This window comes from Mobula hypostoma, chromosome 7, assembly GCF_963921235.1.
Source record: "Mobula hypostoma chromosome 7, sMobHyp1.1, whole genome shotgun sequence".
Taxonomy (NCBI): Eukaryota; Metazoa; Chordata; class Chondrichthyes; order Myliobatiformes; family Myliobatidae; genus Mobula; species Mobula hypostoma.
This window is the reverse complement of record NC_086103.1, coordinates 174,226,881-174,244,252: the sequence shown is the minus strand read 5'-3', so window position 1 is coordinate 174,244,252 and position 17,372 is coordinate 174,226,881. Positions and strand designations below refer to the sequence as shown.

Sequence of the window (17,372 nt, the reverse complement as noted above, 5' to 3'; positions counted from 1 at the left end):
AATAAATCAAATTATTGAGTACAGGGGTTGGGATGTTTTGTTGAAACTATGTAAGAAGTTGGTGAGGCCTAACTTGGAGTATTGTGTGCCTTTCTGGCCACTTATCTACAGGAAAAGTATCAATAAGATTGAAAGAGTGCAGAGAAAATTTACATGGATGTTGCTGGGACTTGAGGAAAGATTGAATAGGTTAGGATTTTATTTCCTAGAGCATAGGAGAATGAGGGGATATTTAATAGATGTATACAAAATTATGAGGGGTATAGATAGTGTAAACGTAAACAGGCTTTTCCAACTGAGGTTGGGTGAGACTAGAACTAGGGTTTATGGATTAAGGGTGAAAGGTGAAATGTTTAAGGGGAACAATTGGGGAAGTTCTTCATTCTGTACGTGATGAGAGTGTGGAATGAGATGCCAGTGGAATTAGTGGATGCGGATTCAATCTCAAAATTTAAGAGAAATTTGGATAGGTACCTGGATGCCTCTAAGAGGCCCACACCCTTCTCGTGGTTGGAGACTTCTATGCCTCAATGACTCGGACAGCTATGTTGACTGCTGTCAGGGCTTTATGCTTTGGTTGTTGGCTGTGTCACCCTTGCCAAACAGGTCAGAGGTTAGAGGACAGACTAAGACTGCTTCACTAGACCTCCAAGTTTGGTGGTTCAACTCAGGGCTAACAACCCTGACTGGTAAAACTAAATTATTACGGAAACAGCAATGAAAAATCCTTTTACATCTGAGTGCAACAGTATTCTTGAGTTTCCACCCAGGACTTGCATGACTGACAATACTGAAAACCATGAGGAAGCTACTAACGTGATGAAGGAAGCCCTGAACACTACCAGAGATGGAGGACATTCTTTGCTGCCCTACACACTAGTTTGGCGTGGACTAAATGGGCAAATAAAGACAAATAGTACAAAAAAAAACTGAGAACATGAGTTGTAAAGAATCTTTGAAACTGAGTCTGTAGGTTACAGAATCAGTTCAGAATAGCGGTAAATGAAGTTATCCACACCAGTTCAAGAGCCCGATGTTTGTAGGGCAATAACTGTTCCTGAACATGCTAGTGCGAGACCTGAGGCTCCTGTACCTCCTGCCTGTTGGAAGTAGTGAGAAGAGGCATGACCTGGATGGAGTGGGTCCTTGATAATGGATGCTGCTTTCTTGTGACAGCACTCAACGTAAATGTGCTCAGTGATAGGCAGGGCTTGGCCAGTAATGGACCCACCACCTACTGTAGACTTTCCTGTTCCTGGGCATTGGTGTTTCCGTAACAGCCCATGATGCACTGTTACATTTTGTAACTTTAAAACATTAAACTAATTCAAAGGAAGATATGGGAGTCCAAAATGCAGGTCTAACTTTGAGTTTACTTAAAGCGAAGCATGCATGTATCACGTGGTAGCATGATGATGTACATATGCAATTCACATATTTATACATGTAACCCATAACGAATTATTTAAGCAAACAAGAATGCTTTACCAGTTTATATATATGCACAAGATTACTCAAGTATTATTGAATTATTAAATACACAGCAGCAACCAGTGTATCTAGAGAAGTTTGTCAAAACTTTTGGTGACATCCTTAATCTACAGAACTTCAATGAAATTTGGCTTTCTTTCATAGTCAATGGAGTGATGTTCTTCTTCCGTTTTGTACAGCTTTAACAACATACAGATTGTGCACAAAGAATTATTCAATGGACTGCAAAGGCTGGAACTTCTAATGCTTCATGGCAATGACATTCAAAGTCTTCCAGATAAGGTCTTCAAAAACTTGAAATCACTGCAGGTAATACTGATGACATTATTTAAAATGTATATAACGTATTGTTTAAAACTACATTTATGTTTTTATGTACAAGAGTGAATATCACAAAGTTTATTCAAAACGTATTGAATGCAGGATCATAAACTCAGGGTATTCTGGAGTTCAGAGTTCAGTTCTGCGTGGGTTTCCTCCGGGTGCTCCAGTTTCCTCCCACAATTCAAAGGTATACCAGTTAGTAGGGTAATTGGTCATTGTGAATTGTCCTGAGATTAGACTAGGGTTAAATAGGTGGGTTGCTGGACGGTACGACTCTTCGGGCTGGAAGGGCCTGTCACACGCTGTATCTCTAAATAAATAAAATATTGGTACAACAGAAAAGGAGAAAAGGAGGCCATTAAACCCACTGGGTCTATGCTGAGCCCCAGTTGAGTAATCTGTCAGTAGCTTGCTTCCACTTTCTCTCCATCGTACTATAAGTTATTTTCACTTACATGTCTTTTGAAGGTCTCAATTGGTTCCTTTTTTCACTGTTTTGGCAGTTCCAGAGGATTTACAAAGATGTTGCTAGGACTGGAGTTTTAAGAAAGATTAAGTAGGTTTGGACTTTATTTCCTGCAGTGCCAGGGAATGAGGGGAGAGTTGATAAAGGTATACAGAACTATGAGGGAAATAGATAATGTAAATGCGACCAGGCTCTTCTACTGAGGCTGGGTGAAACTAGAACTAGAGGTCATAGGTTAAGAGTGAATGCTGAGATATTTAAAGGGAACTTGAGGTGGAAGTTTTCACTCAGAGGGTGGTGAGAGTGTGGAACAGATGGCTGCAGAAGTCGTGTATATGGGTTTGATTGCAACACTTAAGAGAAATTTGGATAAGTACATGGATGGGAGGGGTATGAAGGGATAGGTTCGTGGTGTGACTCAATGGAACTAAACAGGACAACAATTTGGCACAGATTTAGGTAGGCCAGAAAGTCTGTTTCTGAGCTGTGGTGATATATGACTCTATAATCTGCATTCAAAACATTTTTCCTCACATCTGTCTTTTACCTTTTGCCCAGGATGTTAAATCTGTCTCTGTGGTCCTTGAGCTATCTGCTAACGGAAACAGTCTCCCTCGCTTTGCCCCATTTAAATTAGTCTCTATCAAAGCTCCTTTCAACCTTCTTTGCTCAAAAAACAACTCCAACTTCTCTGCTTTAACCTGAGGCAGAAATTCCTCAGCCTACTAATCACGTTCATAACTTTTTTCTCCGTAACCTCTCTAGGACCTTGACATCCTTCTTAAAGTTAAGTTTAGAAGTGTTTATCTGGGAAAAAAGGTCTATTATTTCCTCCTCTTTCAGGTGGATTAGAATGCACTGTCGGATATTCTTAATTACCCTCACTCTCCACTGAACCATCCCTTTGAACAACATTGCCAGTTCATTATTTTCGAAGTTCTGAAGTCTTGAAGCACTTGTAATTGTGTGGTTCCACTGTGACTCTTTTGCTTAATCACAGTGGTTCCTCTTCTCCCTTTGTTTTCCCCTGGTTTGGTTGATGGCTCTCAGAGGATTAAGATTAGATTTATTTTTCACATTTACATCAAAACACACAATTAAAAGTGTCATTTGCATCAAATCAAATGAGCAAGGACTGTGCCAGGCAGCCCTGCAAATGTTACCTCACTTCTGGCACCAACAACTCACTATGCCTGGCCTTACATCTTTGGAACATGTTAGGGAACTGGAGCATCTGGAGAAAACCCATGTAATTACAGGGAGAACATACAGACAGCGGTTGGAATTGAAACCCGATCGGTGATTGCTGTGCTGTCATTGTGTTATGTTAACCGCTATGCCAACATGCTGAAATAGCTGGTGTTTACACCCTGTGAGAATAACTGGTAGAGCAGTATATGTTCAAAGTAAATTTGTTAACAAAGTACAGATACGTCACCGTGTATGACTCTGAGATTTGTTGCCCATACAGTACTGCGCAAAAACCTTAGGCACATATCTATAGCAAGGGTGCCAAAGACTTTTGTACAGTGCTGTATTTGTCAACATGGAGTGGAGAGCGAGTCTGAAAATCTGACGGGAGCAAAGGATGTTGGGAATGGTGAGGGTGGGAGGGGTATGGGACAGGTGCAAGTGAAGACACACCCAACCCTGAGACATGAGGCAAGGCCATTTGATTCCAGACAATTGGTTTATTGATCAACACAGAATGTCCCTCTGGTGCCTCCCGCTCCCTCCTCTTTCCTTTCCCCTTCTCCCAACCATGATTCCCCTCTCCCGCCCCCTTCCCACTCTCAGTCCACAATAGAGACCCATATCGGAATCAGGTTTATCATCACTCCCATATGTCATGAAATTTGTTTTTTTGTGGCAGCAGTACAGTGCAATACATAAAATTACTACATTACTGTGCAATGGTTTTAGACACTATAGCTATATACTGTATATGTGAACACAGAACATAGACACCTACACCCCAGTGTTGTACCGACCATGTAACCCACTCTAGAAACTGCCTAGAATTTCCCTAACGCATAGCCCTCTATTTTCCTAAGCTCCATGTACCTATCTGAGAGTCTCTTAAAAGACCCTATTGTATCCGTCTCTACCACCTTCATTGGCGGTGCATTCCACACACCCACCACTCTCCGTGTGCCTAAGACTTTTGCACGGTACTGTACATTGTCCATTCCTTTCCTTGAGTAATGGAAGTGACACTTCTTGACGTTGGACTCACTTGCTAGTTCTTTCCAAAGGTTCAAATATTCAACGTACGTTTATGATCAAAGTATGTGTGCAGTATACATCTCTGAGATTTTTCTGGGTTGTATACCACATACATACTTTGATAGTAAGTGTACTTCAAATCCTCCAGAGCAGGGGTTCCCAACTTGGGGTCCATGGACCACTTGGTTAATGGTAGGGGTCCATGGCTTCAAGAAGGTTGGGAAGCTCTGTTCCAGAGGGTCAATTAAGTTAACACATTCAGAGCTGGCTGAAAATGATGAACTACCTTTCCTGAAGAACATTAGTGGATGAGTCGCCACAGCAGTTTCAATAGGTTTCAATAGGTATATTTAATGTCAGAGAAATGTATACAACATACATCCTGAAATTCATTTTCTTTACCAACATCCACACCCAAAGAATGAATGACAGTTGAATACTAGAACCCTAAAGGCCCCTCAGCTCCCCCCTTCCACGCACAAGCAACAGCAAAGCAATGACCCCCACCCCCAGCCCAACCAGAAAAAAAGCATCAGTACCCTCCACTGACACTCAAGTGTGCACCAAGCATCAATAAAGACACAGACTTGCAGTACCCCAAAGACTACTCGTTCACCTGGTAATTCGATATACCACAGACTCTCTCTAAGGGAAAAAGAAATGACCGCATTCAGAGTGAGAGGGGAGACATAACAAACAACTCGCTGATTTACAATATTAATAGTCTGTTTCTTCACTTTTTCGAGCTCTGCAATCAGAGAGTTGGCCCTATAAAGGCACAGCTGTCTGGACACACAGCCGGCAGCTAACCCGCTGCTCCTAATGTTCCGTGTTCTCCCGCGACACTTCATTCAGGGGCACCGGCCTAGAATCAGCACGTCCCCAGAGCCACAGAAATCCGGAACCCTGAAGGCGTGCTCGCCATCCAGGCCGCGCCCTTGGGATATCAAGAAGCGGCCCTGACAGTGGGTCTCATTCCCGCAAAGAACCGAAGTCAGAGTGTAACTCCAGGTCAAAAGAGCCTTGAAAAGGGAAGAGAGAGATATCAAAGATAGAGGAAGCATTGTTTCCAAAGATGTAAGCATAGGAGTTGCTGTTTATCACCATCTTGACTTCGCTCCACCCCTCCGAGTCCATGCTCCCCTTTACTGGTACAACCTCGATGCAGAAGATTTTTCCCCAAGTAAGCTAATTTAGAATCTAGAGCTGCTATATTAAGTCACTCCAGGTTATCTAGACACTTTATCCAGTAATAGAACTACGATGCACCAAACGTAGTAATTGAAACATTATTAGATTAAACTGACGTTACCACTGTGAACCAACCTGTATGTTGGAAGTGGTTCAATGGTTTCATTTAATATCAGAGAATGTATACAATATGCTTCCTGAAATTCTTACTCTCTGCAGAATTCCACAAAACAGAAGGAAAAAAACACTACGAATAAATAACAGAAAAATGTAAGAACCCCAAAACCCCTGCCCCCTCCCTGCACAAGCAGAATCAACCCTCCCCCCAACTCCCCCCACTTATTCTAGCAGAACGTATCAGCATTCCCACCACCCACCATGCAAGAAACAGCAAAGCCCCCAAAGAAAGATTTTGGTCATTGTGACATAGTTCAAAGATTCATTTGCTGCACTGTTCCTGCCAATGAAAGTTTCAATGCTGTATTGCCTTCCCCGCTGCTTTGCTCATCATTGTGAGTGCAGCTTTGGAATTTACAATAAGAAAAATGAGACACTTCAGAAAGTTTGGCCACAGATTCTTTGCACGGTAACGTATTGACCACGTCATAATAATGAGCTTGTCGTGAATAAATGATAAAGTTTATTGAGTACAATTCTGGATAATTTTGTAACCTAGGAGCTGAATTCCTCCCAATTTAAGGAGCAGAAACTAAAAAAAAACACGGAAGAAAAAAAATTTAACAGTATGAGTGAAGAGATTTTGTACAAAACATATCATTAACATTATTGCACAAGATTGTAGCAGGCTGCAAAGGGTTGTAAAATTAATCAGCTCCATCATGGGTATGATCTTTTGTCATATGCAAGACATCTTCAAGGAGCAGTGCCTCAGAAAAGTGGCTTCCATCATCAAGGACACCCATACCTAGGTCATGCCCTCTTCTCATTGTTACCATTAGGAAGGAGGTACAGAACCACGAAGGCACACACTCAGTGATTCAGGAACATCTTCTTCCCCTCTGCCATTCGATTTTAGAATGGACATTAAACCCATGAACACCACCTCATTAACTTTTGTTTTATTTTCTGGGGATTTTTTTTTTGCACGACTTACCTTAATTTAATGATTTAATATACATATACCATATATACTTAAATATAATTCATTTCTTGTTTATTTATCAAATATTACATTGTGCTGAGGTCGCAAAACAACAAATTTCATGATATATGATGGTGATATTAAACCTGATTCTGATTCTGACTCTGACTATCTTGCATTCTTCTGCCAAGTTAAGGCTTCGAGAGCAAAGTTTAGGATTCAAGCGCAAGATTCAAGTTTATTTATCACGAGCAGATCAAAACATGTAGTGAAATGCATCATTTGTGCGAACAACCAACAAACCCGAGGGTATGCTGGGGGCTGGCCACAAGTGTCACCATGCATGCTTGTGCCAACTTAGTATGCCCACGTTGCTCAGCAGAGCGAGCCAGCACACAGCAAGCAACAAACCACCAATGGCCAATCAAGCCCAGAACCTCCCTCCCGAGCGCACATAAACCATCCTTTAACTCACTGTTAGCTCCTGTTCTATGTCACTGTACACCCATGTCACAAGATTTTTCCCTTCCTCCATCTTTATCGTTCCCTTAAACCTCCCAAGATGATCCAATAAAGGTCAATAATTCTCTGTGGGAAATAGGAGACTAATCACGTCAATGATCTGTGAATATAGTGCATGTGTTGTTTGCTAATGTAATGCCTGGGCATTTTGGAGGAAGTCATTGTGCATATTGAATTGATTTAGTTTTCCTTTTGAATTGCATCGTGTTACTTAATGTTGCATTCATTTCTTCCAGACACTTAAACTGAGCTACAATAAAGTGACTACTATTACGGGATATACGTTTCAGGGACTGTTGAATTTGCTGCGGTTGCACTTGGATCATAACAAGATTGAATTCATTGAACCTGGGGCATTCAATGGACTGACTTCCCTGACACTACTGCACCTTGAAGGAAACCAGTTGCACCAAATCCATCCAAACACCTTTGTAACCCTCTCGGTTCTGCAGCATTTTATGTTCTCCTCAATAAAGCACCTCTATCTCTCCGATAATTCCATCCGGACACTGCCCAGGAAAATGCGAAGTCAGATGGTACAGCTGGAAAGCATCTATCTGCAGGATAACCCCTGGGCTTGTGACTGTAGCTTGCAGTGGCTGCTGGACTGGGGCAAAGAGGCTGAAGGTAATCAGTGACTTTTTGAAGGAACCTAGTTTTGCATTGTTATTCGTGTTGAGGAACAGTCCATTTTGATTTTGCACCACAGTCAGGTGTGTTGTGGTACATTTAGGTTGCAGAGAGAGTCTCCCTGTAAGAAAGAGAAGATGAAAAGGTCATTTGTAAGTTATAAGGAAACTTAGAGTCATTCAGTCACAGAGTTAATGAGCCCAGAAACAAGCCCTTCAGCCCATCTAGTCCATGCCGATTATTCTGACTAGTCCTGTAAACCTGCACCTGGACTGTAGCCCTCCATACCCCTCTCATCCATGTACATAGAACATAGAACATAGAATAGTACAGCACAGTACAGGCCCTTCGGCCCACTATGTTGTGCCGACCCTCAAACCCTGCCTCCCATATAACCCCCCACCTTAGATTCCTCCATATACCTGTCTAGTAGTCTCTTAAACTTCACTAGTGTATCTGCCTCCACCACTGACTCAGGCAGTGCATTCCACGCACCAACCACTCTCTGAGTAAAAAACCTTCCTCTAATATCCCCCTTGAACTTCCCACCTCTTACCTTAAAGCCATGTCCTCTTGTATTGAGCAGTGGTGCCCTGGGGAAGAGGCGCTGGCTATCCACTCTATCTATTCCTCTTATTATCTTGTACACCTCTATCATGTCTCCTCTCATCCTCCTTCTCTCTAAAGAGTAAAGCCCTAGCTCCCTTAATCTCTGATCATAATGCATACTTTCTAAACCAGGCAGCATCCTGGTAAATCTCCTCTGTACCCTTTCCAATGCTTCCACATCCTTCCTATAGTGAGGTGACCAGAACTGGACACAATACTCCAAGTGTGGCCTAACCAGAGTTCTATAGAGCTGCATCATTACATCGCGATTCTTAAACTCTATCCCTCGACTTATGAAAGCTAACATCCCATAAGCTTTCTTAACTACCCTATCCACCTGTGAGGCAACTTCCAGGGATCTGTGGACATGTACCCCTAGATCCCTCTGCTCCTCCACACTACCAAGTATCCTGCCATTTACTTTGTACTCTGCCTTGGAGTTTGTCCTTCCAAAGTGTACCACCTCACACTTCTCTGGGTTGAACTCCATCTGCCACTTCTCAGCCCACTTCTGCATCCTATCAATGTCTCTCTGCAATCTTTGACAATCCTCTACACTATCTACAACACCACCAACCTTTGTGTCGTCTGCAAACTTGCCAACCCATCCTTCTACCCCCAAATCCAGGTCGTTAGTAGCTCTCCAAATTTCTCTCAAATGTTGAAAGTGATCCTGCATCCATCACTTCCACTGGGATATTGTTCCACACTATTACCACTCTCTGAGTGAAGTTTCTCCTCATTTTTCCCTGAAGTACTTTACCTTTCACCCCTAACCCATGACCTTGAGGGGTTAATCATGATGGAGCAGGTTTAGAAAAAAAATGTTATTTGAGTGAAAAACAAGGGTCATGAACAAGAGAGGGCCAGAGACAAATCCAATAAGGAATTCAGAAGAAACTGTTTCACTGAGATTGTGGAGAACCTGCTCCCACAAGGAATGGGAGGACATGAATAAAAGATGCTTTTCAGGGGAACTTCAGCCCACAATGTTATGCTGACCTTTTAACCTACTCCAAGATCAAGGTAACATTTCCCTCCCACGTATCTTTTTATTTTTCTGTCATCCATGTGCTTATCTAAGAATCACTTAAATGTCCCTAATGTATCTGCCTCTGATAACACCCCTGACAGCACATTCCATGCACTCACCACTCTCTGTGTAAAAAAAATACTTCTGGCATCCCCCCCTATATCTTCCTCCAATCACCTTAAAATTATGTCCCCTCATATTAGCCATTTTTTCCCCGGAAAAAAAATCTCTGGCTGTCCACTCAATCTATGTCTCTTACCATCTTGTCACCTCTGTGAAGTCACCTCTTATCCTGCCTTGCTCCAAAGAGAAAAGCTCGCTCAACCATCTGCAGAAATCATGCTCTCTAATCCAGGCAACATCTGGGTAAATCTCCTCTGCATCCTCTCTAAAGCTTCCGTATCTTCCTTAAATGAGGCAGACCAGAACTGAACGCAATATTTCAAGTCTAACCAGGGTTTTATAGAGCTTCAACATTACCTTTTGGCTCTTGAACTCTGTCCCTGTCTAATGATCGCTGCCTTATCAACTCGTGTGGCTACTTTGAGGGATCTATTGACATAGAAACCAAAATCCCTCTGTTCCTTTACTTTGCTAAGAATCCTGCCTTTATTCTGCCTTCACAGTAGACATTCCTAAATTAATCACTTCACACTTTTCCTGGTTCAACTTCATTTGCCACTTCTCAGCCCAGCTCTGAAACCTAACAAAATGTTTTTCACCTGACACTTTCAACGGTTTCCCCCAGTCCAGCTGAGTCTTTCCAGCACTTACTGTTTTTACTATGTAATTTTAGTTTGAGTAATGTTGGAACCAGTTCTCCTCACTCAAGATTGCAGAAATTTGGACTTCTCTAAACAAAAAACTGCTGTGGCTGGGTCAGTTGTAATGACTGAACCTGAAATATCAGCAATTCCTTATCCACCACTGATGCTGCTTGACCTATTGGGCTCATCTGGTAGATTATATTTTGTTGTGGTCTCTTTTGTCTCAGACAGCAAGTGTCTTAAAGGTCTGAACCCAGGCAGATGTACAGAGTGAAGATAAAGATCAGTAATGATTTTTTTCTCCATGTTTTTATCACTGATATATGTCATGAAATTTGTTGTTTTGTGGCAGCAGAATAGTGAAATACATAAAAATACTATAAATTGCAATAAGAAATATATAGAGTGCCTATAAAAATATTCAACCCCCCAGAAGTTTTTATGTTTTATTGTTTTACAACATTGAATCACAGTGGATTTAATTTGGCTTTTATTGATACCAATCAGCAGAAAAAGATCTTTACAAAATGATTTGCAAATATGAAAGACCAAATAATTGATTGTATAAGTATTCACCCCTATTAATATGACACACCAAATCATCACTGGTGCAGCCAATAGGTTTTAGAAATCACATAATTAGGTAAATAGTGATCACCTGTGTGCAGTCAAGGTGTTTCTATTCATTGTGGTAAAAATATACCTGGATCTGGAAGGTCCAACTGCTGGTGAGTCAGTATCCTGGCAAAAACTACACCACAACAACAAAAGAACACTCCAAGTAACTCCGCTAAAGGTTATTGCAAAGCATGCGTCAGGAGATGGATACAAGAAAATTTCCAAGTCAGCGAATATCCCTTGGAGTACAATTAAGTCAATCATCAAGAAATGGAAATAATGTGGCACGGCTGAAAATCTGCCTGGAGCAGGCCGTCCTCAAAAACATGAAAACTTCCAAGGGGGTAATTCCTTTTGATATGCACTCTATGTATGAGGAAAAAAAGTTGTGCAAAATGAGAGAAAAATAATGTGGTCGTGTTCATTCACCATTCAGAAATCTGATGGTGAAGGAGAAGCTGTTCCTAAAGCATTGAGTGTGTGTCTTCAGTCTCCTGTACCTCCTCTCTGATGGTAGTAATAAAAAGTATATCCAGGGAGGTGGGGGAATTATATCATGCTGCCTTTTTGAAGCATCAGCTTTTGAAGATGTCCTCGATACTGGGGAGGCTAGTGCCCATGTTGGAGCTGGCTGAGTTAGCGACAATCCTCTGCAGCTTTTTCTGATCCTGTGCAGTGTCCCCTTCATACCAGACCGTGATGTTCTCCGTGGTACATCTGTACAAATTTGTTAGTCTTTGGTTACAAACCCAATCTCCTTACACTCCTCATCAAATAAAGCCACTGACATGCCTTATTCATAATTGCATCAATATGTTGGGCCAAGGATAGATCTTTAGAGATGTTCACACCCAGGATCTCACAGAAAGGTGGAACAATTTCTAGGGTTGATGTCTCTTTGTGCTCTGCACTGTCTAAGGACTGAATCTCACAGCCCCTCTTCCACCAGGAGTCATAGGGGAGTTTGACAAAATCAAAATAATTTCAGAATCAGAATCAGAATCAGAATCGGGTTCATTATCATCGGCATGTGACATGAAATTTGTTAGCAGCAGCAGTTCAACGCAATACATAATATAGAAGAGAAAAAGTAAATAAAATTTCAAAAAAATTGATAAATCAATTACGGTATACGTATATTGAATAGATTAAAAAACGTGCAAAAACAGAAATACTGTATATTTAAAAAAGTGAGGTAGTGTCCAAGGGTTCGATGTCCATTTAGGAATCGGATGGCAGAAGGGAAGAAGCTGTTCCTGAATCGCTAAGTGTGTGCCTTCAGGCTTTTGTACCTCCTACCTGATGGTAACAGTGAGAAAATCACTGATAATAATAATCTGCCTAATAATTTAGCACATTATCCTTTCCTTCTCATTTACAGATGTCGTGAAATGTAAAAAGGACAGAACGAACCCCAAAGGTCGAGTGTGCCCGGTATGTTCAGAACCCAAACAGCTTATCAGGAAGGAACTATTTAAACTGGACTCCAGCGAACTGACCTGTACAAAGCCAACCATCAAATCCATGTTGAAGAGGGGTTACAGCAAAGACTGGGAAGCTGATGAAGCCGAAGATACATTGCATGAAGACTATCGAAAACCTCTTGGCAGCATGTCATTGAACTTAACTGACCAACAAGGAAACAAAAATGACTTATTCTGTCGGATCCACACTATGGGAAATGAAAGGCATGCCCAGTGGCGTCGGGTGAGCGAGCAAGACGTGGCTGTCAACGTGACACTCTCAGTAAAACTTACGTGCCCCATGAATCAGGAAAACATGGAAAGACTTTGGAAACTCATTGCCTACTACAGTGAAACACCTGTAAGACTAAAGAAGGACTTAACGATGTCTCCAGAATCTTCAAGCTACCAATATAGACAAGCAGTTGATAGAGATTCCTATTACTACACCGATGTAAGGGCTAACATAGTGGCCAAGCCCTCCTGGTTAATGCAAGATTATGTCAACATAAAACTTGATAGAAAACTAACTTCTGCTAATGATGCTGTCCTCGTATTTTCACTGCATCTGTCTCAACAATTTACAATTCAGGGTACTACGAGGGAGAAGACTGATTGGGTTTTGATCAAAGTAAAGGACAAGACAAAACTGGTCCACGTTGTGGTTACTGGAACCATGTTGGAGCTACAATGTCAGGTGGTTGCCTCTGAGAATCCATTGATCCAGTGGGTGTTTCCCAATGGTAACCAAGTTGCAGCACCCTACACCAGTGAGGACAACCGCATTTCGGTCTCTAGCACTGGGAGGTTGGTGGTGAAGGCAGTGGAACAACTGGACGCAGGTTTATATCAGTGCATTGGCTCTGTGAAGGATGATACAGACACCCTGACCTACAGAGTCGTCGTGCAGCCGGCAGAACTCCATGAGTCGCAAGTCAGGGAAAGAGGCATCACCGTGCCTTACGGTGACACCATCTCTCTACCCTGTACGGCCGCGTCAGTACCGGAAGCCCAGCTTACCTGGATCCTCCCAAACAGAAGCGTGCTTGCTACCCCGACAAATGCCACAACTGGATCAGTCCAGGCAAACGGGACCCTGGTCATCCGAAGCGGCCACGACGGCAACAGCGGACACTACAGGTGCATTGCGGCCAACAGGTACGGTTCAGATGTAATGATCGTCAACGTGGCTGTCATTAAAAAGCTGCCCAGCCGGGTGGTCAAAAAGGGGAATCCTTCCCATATGTACTTCAGGGCTGGGTATCGGAAAGGAAAAGAAGAGGGTGGTTCAGGTGAAGAGACAGCACATGAAAGTCAGAAAAAGGTAACTTACAACATATTCACAGGCAGGCTGCCCAATGGGAGGAGAAACCTTCATGCTGACGGAACCCGGGACGATTCGAAAGCGGATTACCCTCGGGACGTCAGGCTGAGGAAAGGGTTCAAGAGAGGCAGGGGGATGGTGGCAGCTGAAGGCAGGAGGAGGTTGGACTCGCGCCGACGGATCAACATGACGAATAAGAAGATAGATCCACAGAAGTGGGCGGATATCTTGGCCAAAGTCAGAAGGAAATCCATTCCCCGGCCCACGGTGGCCCCATCGCGCCAAGCCTTCACATCAGTCTTCACATCTCCACCCACTCCCAGGCAACGAGTGCCTGGGACCACCGTGAAAGTGCCCGCTAAGGCCAGCCCGCCGGCAGGGATTGATTCGGGAGGCTCGTCTGGAAACGGTGATCTGAATTTCTCCGAGGATCAGTTAATGCACGTGGTCCCATCACATAATGCAGTGGTGGGGACACCAGAGACCGCTATGCCCCGGGAAAACCTTGAGCTCCGACCTTCGGAAAGCCACCGTGGTCCTTCAGAAGAGAAGCTTACACTGACTCCTCCTCCTGAGGTCAACACAGAGTCTAGCGCTGTGGCAACGCCTACTCAGGAACCGGAGGTTTTGGGGGTGGTACCGACCCCCACCCCACCAGTTGAAGTGCATCCCAGCGAAGCGACGGGGATGTTTCTCAACACGTGGCTGACTCAGGAGAAGGTGGGGAGTGACGTCAAGCAAGTAAGCATTCCGAAAACGTATGTAGATGAGTTCATTGCCGGAGGTTCGGTTGCTAAGAGCCTTGACAATCCGATGGCTAAGGAATCGATGGTGGATGTGGATGCGAACAGTGATAATGACACCACATATTTCACTGGGGATCTGAACGTAGTCAATGAAACTACTACGTTGAGCACCCCCATAGTGGCCATCAGACACCCAGCTTTGAAGGGAACTACTCAATGGACTCACACCACCACACCTAGAATAACCACTGTTGCCGCTGGTACCACAATCCAAGCTGACAATACCTCCACTGTTGCAATAGCTGTTCCCACCTCTTCAGGCGAAACAACTACACCTAAGAAAACAGCGTCCAGCACCATTACAGCCACCACCACTGGTGTCAACACCAACACACGGGCACCCAGCAGGAGGCGTTTGTCCTACCCCAGTTCTCGAAGGTATGGCAGGAGGAGACGCCCCGGGAGGAGGTATCGTCTCAATAGACTTAGGCAAAACCATCATCCACAACTGCAGGCCAAGGCCAATGGAATGTCAACCACTTGGCCGACGATGAAGTTGGCTCCAACAGAAAAAGATAGGCGGAAAGTCGGGATTAATGCTACCACAGAAAACAAGGCTGGTTTAATGTTGACCACGGCAGCTTACCACAAAACAGAGCCACATCGACTGACCACAGAGCGACCAGGAACGACCTCGGCAAATATCTTGACCACGACAGAGTCTCCACATCTAGGTACAAGTCCCACCCTAGTGCAACATCACCCAAAGGTGCAAGGACCGAACTCAACTCCAATGGTGCAGACAGAACAGGGCGCGGTAAAAACTTATCACGAGGCTGCCAGTCCCATCCCTCACATCCAGCAGTCAAAACCTCTGCGTACCCAAAGCCACTATGAATTGCAACATGAGTCGAAACTCATAACTACAACTGTGACAGCTCTGACGTTAAGTCCCACTGGCAAATCTCCGGATTCTCCAGACTCTAATAATGTGCCAGTGTCAAGGGGAAGAACGACTACTATAGATATTCCAGTGGTGGAGGTGGAGGACAGCAGAGAAACATCAAATGTTTTCTTAAGTCCACTTGTTCCAATTACAGAACTTCCTGTTTCTACAACAGTTACATTGACATCAAAATCTGCGTTGAATTACCATGTGGCGTCAGCCACTGCTCCGAATATACAGAGATCAGGCAGCACTCAAACATCAAACACTGTGGTAAAAATGCCACCTACAGTTCTAGAAACTTATTCTGACTCACCAAAGTTTCATCCTGATGATGGAATTTCCACAGGTCGCGGCCACAGAGGTGACAGCCCTTTAAAAATACCTTCCCTTCCTTATGTTGATACTGTGACTTCAATACCCTCTGTTGAAAATAGAACTTTAGATGGAATGGGAATTAAAAACATTGCACCAGAAGTACAACCGACTGTTGGGAACTTGGTGGTAGTCCCTGATTTGCATCCTCAAGTTAACAAAACAACACCACATCCAGATGTTAAATTGGGTGGTGTTACCTCTCAAGGAAGGGATTCTCTCCCTTATCCTAGTTCTGGGGTGAAAGAGATTGAACGAGGCAGAATAGACACCACAAGAACATCTGAAAGTAATGTTATACTGGACAGATTCCTTTCAAAGCACCGTACAAATGGCTGGCAACAATTGAAGGGAAGACACACCGGGCAGACCAACGACTCAACCTGGATTGTGAAGGGTGGGTGGAAGCCAAGTGCAAACCTCCGGCCGGTGGCCATTCCAAACAAAGGCACACGGCATAAATTTAAATATATCCCTGTGGGATCAACACAAAAAACGCTGAGCTCTGCAGCAAGTGGTAAGTCTCCTCACTCTGTAACCAGATCCCCATCAGTAGGCACCAGCATGCCCACTTTCTCAGTATTTGCTAGAACGACCATGCAAGGCATGACAACACCAGATGAGCCTTCTGTCAGGCCTCCTACGCCGACGTTAGTGCCTCCAGTCCGAACGACCCACAGCAAACCCCGCAATAAGTTTGTTGCTGATTTAGGCAACCGTTCAAGAATGAATAAAACAAATTACCTGCTGAAAGAACAGACTATACAAAAACCCAAGAGCAGCCGAGGCAATCAGAAGACACATTTTGTGCATGTTCCGATTCCATTTACTGATGTGAAGACTTCGCTAACCACCTACAAGACGACCACCCGCCCAGTTCCCGTACCTACTCAGACAACTGTATCCATACCATCGACAGAGTGGCTCTCTAAAAGTGCCTCAGTGAACAGCTCACAGGACCTTGCATGGGTAGAGAGAGGCTCATCTGATATTATTGTGCCATCTCCCAAATTTAGGATGAATGGAGCCAAACCAAAGATAATTCCCAGCAGTCCTGTGACTGTGTCAGTGAAAGCAGAGATGGATGCATATCTCCCCTGTGAAGTATATGGGGATCCTACGCCTAATATTTCTTGGTCAAAGGTGTCAACAGGTAAGGTCTACTTTATCAACCTGCAATCACCAGTGGAGAAGTTCAGTATGTAATGTGATCTGGTCTGCCAAAATAGTTTTATAATGCCATCTATACAGATATATTCATTATAGCAGTGCATTGAGGAAAAACAATAACACAATTCAGAATAAAGTGTCTACCATTGGGTGATAGAGGCAGAAAATCACTCGATTTCTTTATAAGATTCTTTATAAATTGCATTCACATTGCAGTAAATTGCATAACTCCTTGGAGTTATGGAGCAGTACTACACAGAAACAGGCCCTTTGGCCCATCTAGTCTGTGTTAAGCTGTTATTCTGCCTACTCTGTCAACCAGTGGCCACACATTTTAATTCCACATCCCATTCCCATTCTGCTATGTCT

At 43.5% G+C, this 17,372-nt stretch overlaps 1 protein-coding gene across 1 annotated transcript in view; it reads left to right on the top strand.

Moving 5' to 3' along the window:
• The window catches only part of mxra5a (matrix-remodelling associated 5a), an 87,656-nt gene that overhangs the window by 44,868 nt on the left and 25,416 nt on the right, over positions 1-17,372 (top strand). Inside the window, exons 3-5 of the mRNA XM_063054609.1 lie at positions 1,671-1,800; positions 7,559-7,949; positions 12,361-16,986. Coding sequence (XP_062910679.1) covers positions 1,671-1,800; positions 7,559-7,949; positions 12,361-16,986 — 5,147 coding nt within the window. The remainder of the gene's footprint in view (positions 1-1,670; positions 1,801-7,558; positions 7,950-12,360; positions 16,987-17,372) is intronic.